The sequence below is a fragment of the Grammomys surdaster genome, unplaced genomic scaffold, assembly GCF_004785775.1.
Source record: "Grammomys surdaster isolate TR1022 unplaced genomic scaffold, NIH_TR_1.0 170, whole genome shotgun sequence".
Lineage (NCBI taxonomy): Eukaryota > Metazoa > Chordata > Mammalia > Rodentia > Muridae > Grammomys > Grammomys surdaster.
Genome location: NW_021604618.1, coordinates 18,255,689 through 18,264,198, shown reverse-complemented (window position 1 = coordinate 18,264,198; position 8,510 = coordinate 18,255,689). Strand labels below are relative to the sequence as shown.

Sequence of the window (8,510 nt, the reverse complement as noted above, 5' to 3'; positions counted from 1 at the left end):
TCTCTCCCTCTCCCCCCCTCTCTTTCTCTCTCTCCCCTTGTTTCATGTAGCTCAGGCTGGACTTGAACTTGCCACAGAGCTAAAAATGACCTTGGTCTCTTGATGCTTTTGCCTCCACCACCCAAGTACTAAGATTACAGGCATGTACCTCCACTCTGAACTCATGTCATATCTCTTAAGTGCAGAATTAGGGACATTTTTAAGAGAGCTGAGATTCAGATTTTTATATAACACCCCCCATCCCATAAGTGAAACATCTGAAAACACAAAGTGAGTTGCCTTACAAACCACTGTGAACGGATGTACTGAATCAGGGCTTGGCTTTCATTAATTAAGATGCTTGAAGGGCTGGGGATGTAGTTTAGCAGAGTCTTTGTCTGGCAGAAATGAGGATCAGAGTTTGACTACCTGCACCATACAAGCAAGGTATAGTGACATGCCTATAATCCTAGTACTTAAGAGGTGAAGGCAGGAAGACCAGAAGTTGAAAGTCACCACTGACTATACAATGAGTTTGAAGCCAGCTTGGGCTACTTGAGATCCTGTCTCAAAAAAAGGAAATGAATCAATACATACAAATTATGAATTTATACATAAACCCTCCCAAATCTCCTTCTTTTGAGAAACTAACTGATCTAGCTACACACACAAGGAGCTCAGTCACTGCCACTCAGATATAACTACTGTCCTCAGACTGTCCATGGCCTCCTCCACTGTTCTCTGTGACTCCAGGATGCCAAGGCTCCGTGCCATGCCCCTGATCATCATACTTGTACCACGGAGTTTCATTCTACAGACACTAGTTTCTTTACACACACCTCTTCACTGAATAGGTGAAGGACAACATAGCCCTAAGTATCAACACTGACGGAATATAACACTGTGTGGGCTTATCCTGTCTATTTAATACTTTTCCATCATCCACTCGGACCCTGCAGTTGTCAGATGCTTGACCCCTACTCTGGGCTGGGATCTGGACATCCTCAAACCTGGACCAGAGGGCCCTGAGGGGCTGTGGGAAGACTGCAGGAGGTTGCTATACACCAGGCACTGTGCTCAGTTGCAGAGGGAGGGATCTATCTTGTCTTATTTTTAAAATGTTGATAACTGAATTCACAGTAGACTTCAGTCACTTTGTATCTTATAAGTAAATGGGATTGAAAAGCACAGCTGTTACCCTATGGGGTGCAAAGATTGTTTTTGTTTGTTTTGAAGAAGATCCGCATATCTGTTGTAATTTCTTCTGCTTCTTTCTGTTGCTGGATGTGTTGTGCACAGGTGAACAGCAACCACAGAGTGAGTTCTGTGATATGGGTAACACTTAGTCACATTGAAGATGTGTGAAAATACTCCACAAACTTGTAACTAACCTGTCCCTGCACATATGGTTTGCCTTCACAGCAAGAGTGAGCTGAAAGGAAAGACATTTAGCAACTGCATCAGACCCCATTCAGAACTCCCTCTACTGAGAGCAGGCTCACCAATGTCATGAACACACAAGGAAGGAGCTGCCAGTGATGGTGGAGCTGGGGTTCTCTGTGGGCTGAAGAGAGATGCCATTGCAGGCAGATGTCACAATGCCCTCAGTGCTTCCTGCCTGTTGAAATTCAGGCCTTTGTAAAACTGGGACTTGTATCATTTACTTTTCTGTTGCTGTGAGAAAACACCATGGGCAAAGCAATTTATACAAGGAGGGGTTTATGGTTCCAGAGGGCTAAGTGTTCATCCTGGTGGGGAGGCAGGGCAGTAGCAGGGATGGTGGGTGGAACAGGATACCCAGAGCTCACACCTTTAAACACAAGAAGCAGAGAATGAACTAGAAGGCTCTTTAAACTCTTGATGCCTATCAGTGACATCTTCCAGCAAGGCCACACCTCTCCCAAACAGTGCCACCAACTGGGGCCCTGGTGTTCAAATACATGAATCTATAGGGACCATTCTCATTCAAACCATGACATTATGATGTAAATATGGGATAGATCTAAGGATTTGTTCTTACCAGGAAAAAAAGTGATAAAATGTCACGTCTAAGATTAAGTTTCACAGGCTGTGATCTCTATTTTGCTAAGGTTCTCTCTATTGCTTCTTTTGCTTCTATGTTGAAGCCAACTGCTATGTGGGAAATACTCACACAGTGAAGAGGAACTGAGCATGGTCTCACCCACTTAGGAAACGGAAAAAGAGAAACCCTCAGTTATCTTTATACGAGACTGACACTGCACTACTACAGACTAGAAAAGATGGAACTAGAGGGCTGCTGAGGGCCAGGAAGTGGGATGTCTAGAGCCTTGCTGTACTTCTATTGCTAATTCAGTGAGGCTGTGAGATTGTGTGTTATTTTAGGCCACAGTTTTATAGACAATTACTATATAGCAATAGATAGCTAACACAAATATTCAGTGTAGATTTGAGGTTAAGTATAATCAACTTTTGTTCTTCACATATGTAGCACTGAGGGTCCTGGTAGGTACAGATTGACTTTTCCAGTCACAGATGAGCCTTGGATCCATACAGAAGGAGATTATCAGTAAGCACCAAGTACACATCCAGGCAAGCCCCTGTTACTGAGCAACTCCGTGTCTCCTGCCGTCAGAGCTTCTTGGCTGTGCACCAGTCCCATGCTTGCTGCGTGTCTGAAAAGCTGGTATTACACACGGAAGATTTTTCTATGTTTTTTTTTTTTTTAAATGACTCTGTGGATTTGCTGTTACACTTGGTTATATAGTGTGTCTAAAACAGCAAATGTCAAGTATGTGTTGGGGCCAAAGGGTGTGTGAGGCAGGTCAAGGTGGGACACCAGTCGGCTGAAATCAATGACTGCCGAAGAGGAAGAGACATAAAAAGCCACAGCAGTGACAGTCCATGGCTGCTCTGTGTTGGAGCAAACAGACTTTGTCTCTCTCAGCAGATGCTGGGGACAGTCTAGGAAAAACAGATGCTGAGGACATTTTGTTCAGTTTTTAAAAGGCAGTAAAAGCAGAAAAGTATTTTTAAAGACTGTCAGCAAGAGCATTTAAAAAAATGTCCTTCAGGGAGTAAATTCTTAGTTTTCCAGAAAAACTGAGCTATCCTCAGATGGTCCTGGGGGGTTACAGACAGCAAATGTTTCATAGAATATGGGATAAGCCCCATGGATTGTGTAATTCAGGTGAAGATTTTCCACTATAACCTGGGAAACCCATTGTATCAGAAAACTTGGGTCTTCATCTCAGGTAGAACATGCTTCCTTTTTTTAACCTGTGGAATGAAAGGGTCTCCCTGTTGTGGCTTTCCACTCTTCCAAAATGCAAGAATTCTTCAGGTGGTTTTTAATAACTCACAGAGAAAGGGAGGCCTACTAGTTCTGCATGGCCATTCATGGCCATTGAGGTGCTTTGAGAGAGAAATGTTCCTCACAGTCTCGGGCATTTGAACACCCAGTCCCCAGTTAGTGGTGCTGTTTGGGAAAGACCTGTTGGAGGAATTATGTTGCCAGGGGCAGCCTTTGAGATTAAAAAGGCTCCATAACTTCTAGTTTCTTCTCTCAGCTTCCTGGTTGCCACTAAAGATGCAAACCCTCAATTGCCTGTTGCAGCCACCAAGCCTACCTGTGGCTATGGCATTCCATGGTGATGGGTCATGGTGTTTCATCACAGCAACAGTGTAGTTACTAATACAGTCATCCGCATCCAATAATGAAGAAACTTGGACACAAAAAGGGTCAGACTTGAACCTAAACAGTCTGACTCTATAGCTTGCTCTTGTAATGAGTATACTATACTGTCTCTCATTATATCTTGTGTTTACTCAGGAATTTATTCAACAGAGATTCAACTTTGAAAAATATTTACAATGCCTGGAAAAGATTAAAAAAAAACAAAGCAGAGTCGGCATAGGGGCTAGGAGCCACCTGTGTGAGAGGGACCGCTCTGCAATAGTTCTACATTACATTTACCTAGCTACTCAGATTTGAATAACTTCATCAGGAAGTACATGGATGGGCAACTCGTAACTCAAGTTAGAAAAGAAAAAAGAAAATGATTGCATTTGAGGAAGTGTGTTTAAAGCCCTTTGATGATCAGGAGGAAGTAAGCTAGGGAGAGGCCATCGCATAAAGAAAGATGCTTACATTGTGAAGGGGCTCAGCAGGGCACTACCACAGTTGTGTGCAGATCAACAGAAACAGATGGCTGGAGGAAGTTACAAGAGGCTGAGGAAGGAAAAGGCTAAGAGAGCCTGGGAGGTGGAGTACCCTTAGTACCCTTAGTTTTCCCCCTTCCAGAGATCAATTTATCTATCTATCTATCTATCTATCTATCTATCTATCTATCTATCTATCTATCTCTGTTGTATCGATGTATCATGTCTGTGTCATTAAATTGGTGTATTTACATTTTTAGCTCTATGAGAAAAAGATACACATATATATGTATACATGCATGCATGTGTACATATACGTGTGCACATGTGTGACTGTGTGTGTGTGTGACTGTATGTATTTAGAAACTGGAGCTTCAATTAAGTTTCAGTTGAAGGATGGTAAACAATGGTATGAGTGATTGACTTTTCATGAGAATCTTCATCAAACAACAAAAACAACCTGTATTGATTAGATAAGTTGTATTGATTAAAATCTTTGTTCCCAGCCCAAATCTTTGATTTCGAATCACAGTCAAACAGAAAAAAAAAAAATCTTCTTAAAAAATGGAACAAAAAGAAATGAAAATGAGAAAAAGCAGAATTCTGAGAATCATATACGATACATACACAGAGCCACACCCTCCGTTCTCCTGAGTGGCTGTGTGGGGTCTATCTATCTTCTGAGGATGTGTGCAGACATGTGGTTGTTGGACACGGCCTGTTTCCCAGTCCAAGAGACCTGCATGTGGTTCTTATGAAGACACTGTTTTCAAACACATAGTTGAGGATGAAGGAGAAATATAAAACATCTTGTAATTGTTTTAAAATAAACTCTTATGCCGTTTATTTAGTTTTTAATCTGCATGTTGTAGATTGGCTGTGCACTTGTTAATCACTGTTGTATGTATCTCCAGACAGAGTTGTAAATAACTTTTCAGTCCAAGTGAAATATGCCTGCACGTGTTTATGTGGAAAGTATGTGTCCTTAGGCCTGTGTGTAAATATGTGTATAGTGATAACAGATTAGCGATCATGTAATATAACATAATAAAGTCTGGCACTATGGTCAATTTAACACACAATGCAAATATCCCTTTTCACAATATCCAGGAATAAAATAAAAATACAATAACTTGGTTCATTTCCTTTTTTTTTTTTTTTTTGGCTTGGCAGGATCATGATTGAAAGTTGAAATAACTGAAGAAAGAGAACCCTAGTCATTGATTTTAAAAATACAAGTTCAAGCTAGGCCTAATAGTGTACACCAGGGTTCCCAGCACTGGGGAGGTGGGAAGAGGAACACGCGTTCAAGACCAGTCTTGTATTCACAGTAAGTTCAGGGGTAGCTTGGGCTATTATAACACCTAGTCTCAGGGTGTTATAACAAAACAGGATGACAACAAAAAAACACCCTAAAACCAAACCAAAGTAAAACTGAACTTTACACACACACACACACACACACACACATACATACACACACACACACACACACACACAAATAGCAAAAATTACTTCATCTTTTCTGCACAAGTTATTTTCTATAAAATTTAAAAATAAAAAAGTAAATAATATGCTAACTCACTTCAGGCTTTCATGCCACACAGAAAATAAACAGGGTCCTTTATATGGAAGACAAGCTAAATCCATATACAAACGCAATCCACGTGACCTCAGATTCTCTTCCATGTTCCTGTAACTCTACAGCGCCAAGTCCACAGCAAATCACCTTGAAAAGCGGTACTGTTTCCTTGTACTATATTAGATATTCTTAGATGCCATACTTGGGCTCTTTCTACCTAATTAAATTTTTTTTTCCCTTTGGAAGAAGAAGAGACCAAAAGGAGAAGATATTTATTTTCTGTTTTCTTGAATAGATGTTTACTTCTGGCCTGGGTCAGCTCCTCTGAACAGACCTGACAGGAATCTACATATATACTTGCATGTTCAACCTGTAGAGCAAGCAACAGGAGAGTAAAAAACAGGTGTTCTCTTTAAGTGGAATACAATTTAATATTGATGTTGAAGCAAATCTGTCTCCATTTAAATGGACATGTACTTTATTGAATAAACCAAATGTAAAAGGTTTCACAGGAGAAGAATAATTATATCAATAATGTGTTATTTGGCAAGTCTACCTAGAAAAGATGAGTTTCCAGTGATGTTGTATTTATTCATCTCTTGGTCCCTTTAAATTTCCCACAGTACTTCCATTAGGGCTGGAGAGAATGAAGAGTGGGGTCAGGGTCCCCAAGAGACACACGAACTGTTGGGGCAGAATCTTCTGAGATGATTAAGGCTGCTGAAAGTGCAGGAAAACAAGAATCCCAGGAGTGGGAGACAGGACGCATCCTTGGATGGGAAGAATTTGGTGCAGCAGCAGTGTGGCAAGGAGAGAAAAGGAAACCTCTGAAATTCATTGTGCCAAGGTCACATCCATGTTGAAAGCACCAAAGCACCGAGAATGAGCGAATGTTTCAGGTGCACTTGGGTGCAAATCACATCTCTCCACCTAGAATTTATTTCCAGCCTTCTTCCAAAAGTTGGGGGTGGTTTACAAAATTGGTTGTGTGAATTATTACATGTTTTCTCAGTTATTTCCCCAGGGAAACACGCCAAAGGCAAACCCATCATTTCAGCTGATTTAGTGTTTGGTGTCAGAGAATTCATAATTGATATGACAGGCATAATGGATAGTGATCACTGGATTGGCAAAGCCTGGGCTGACTACTCTCAGCCACGCTGGTTCCAACCACGCTGCCCACCGACTCGCTCTGCTAAGTCCTGTGGTTATTTCCCAACTTCTGTCCAACTTCCTGGATATTAGAGATGTATTACTAAATAGTTTATTATACTAATACTGCTCATGCAGTTGCTCCCCCCTCATGTGGACTTTTATTGTCAGGACTAGGACAGACGGAGTTTCTTTTACTTTGACTCAGTTCGCTAAAGATCACAGGGTAACTCAGAGTTCAGTGAGACATTTATCTAAAGGCACTAGGAGATTTATAGGTTCTGAATATATAAAAGCCTGCTTTTAAAAAAATCAGAGTTTTCATCCCTGGCAAAGTCAAGTAACTAAGGGATTAAGGCTGATGTGCACTTGCCTATAAATCTATCATTAAGTAAGTCTGATACAAGGCTTCAGGTATGCAAGATCCCAATTTGCTCTAAATGGGTAGTTAAATTGTCTCTTCTTTACAGCAAGTATTTCATGATAAGGAAAATCTCTTTGGCTATACAAATCATCTCCCTGCCCCTACAACACCCCCCAAATAAAACTATTCCGTTTTCCATCATGGAAGAAAATGCTGGAAATAAGAAAAACAAATTAGAAGCCAAGAAGAAAAGGATCAGGTAAGTGAAAAAAAAATAATCCTGCTCTCTCTCTCTCTCTCTCTCTCTCTCTCTCTCTCTCTCTCTCTCTCTTATATAAATATGTTTGATAGCTATCAAGCTTGAACTTTTAGAATATAAGCTGTCTGAGGGCCGCACATATTTCAGGGCACAGAGGACTCAGCTGATTCTTGTTGGGTATGAATCTGCAAATGCACACCTCTGTGGTAAGACCCTGCACACCCATCCCCCAAATGAATGCCATAACAACACTTTTTGCTAATAAGTCTACCACACAGGGAAGAGACTGTTTTTTAAGAGCAAGAGAATAAGCCTTGAATTAAGGCCCCATTGTCCAAAAGTCTCCGTTGTCCTTGTCTGCCTCCTGTAAAAGCTGGTAGGTCCCTGTGCTTTGAAGAGTGTCATGGGTGTGTGTGTGGGGGGGGGGGTTGGGGGGAGCCTGAGGTGGGGATGATGCTATAGTCCTTGGCCTGGGAGAAACCAAAAGTGCTGGCCCCTGGAAGGACTACTGTTGCAGGCTTTTGCTGTTAGGGCTTGTGGGAATTAGTTGTTAAGAAGCAAAGCAAAGCAAAACAAAAAATCCCCAACCCCCCTGAAGTCCATTGCTGCACAGGTGGCTTTTGGTTCTTTTTAAATACAATCAATTTAGGTAGGCTTTTGTTTACAGTAGCTCTTATCTAGATGGTAAGGTTGTAAAAACATCAGTCAAAATGGATCACCACTGTTCCCACCCCTGTTTTGTTTTTATTTCCCTTTCCAAATACCTTAAGGTGTTTAAGATGAGTGAAGAGATATCAAACTATTACAGTGAACAGATTCATGAGTGACACAGGCTTTGCCCTCTTTGAACAACAAATACTAGCCTGGAGTGCTGCCTCATACAGGCTAGCAGAGGCCTGTGGGCCTCAGAGCTTTACTTTTCAAAGCAATACATACAGTATCTACCTACCTACCTACTTACCTACCTACCTAGCCATCTACCTCTATCTATCTATCTATCTATCTATCTATCTATCTATCTATCTATCTATCTA

The 8,510-nt window shown here is 41.2% G+C and overlaps 1 protein-coding gene across 3 annotated transcripts in view; it reads right to left on the bottom strand.

Annotated features, from left to right (window-relative positions):
• CUNH15orf41 (chromosome unknown C15orf41 homolog) overlaps positions 1 to 8,510 on the bottom strand; it is a 197,977-nt gene that overhangs the window by 4,883 nt on the left and 184,584 nt on the right. The window contains exon 11 of one of the 3 annotated variants that reach the window (XM_028767112.1): positions 4,747 to 4,882. The exons of the other annotated variants lie outside the window; for them this stretch is intronic. Coding sequence (XP_028622945.1) covers positions 4,789 to 4,882 — 94 coding nt within the window. The 3' untranslated portion in view covers positions 4,747 to 4,788. The remainder of the gene's footprint in view (positions 1 to 4,746; positions 4,883 to 8,510) is intronic. 3 annotated transcript variants of the gene reach the window in all.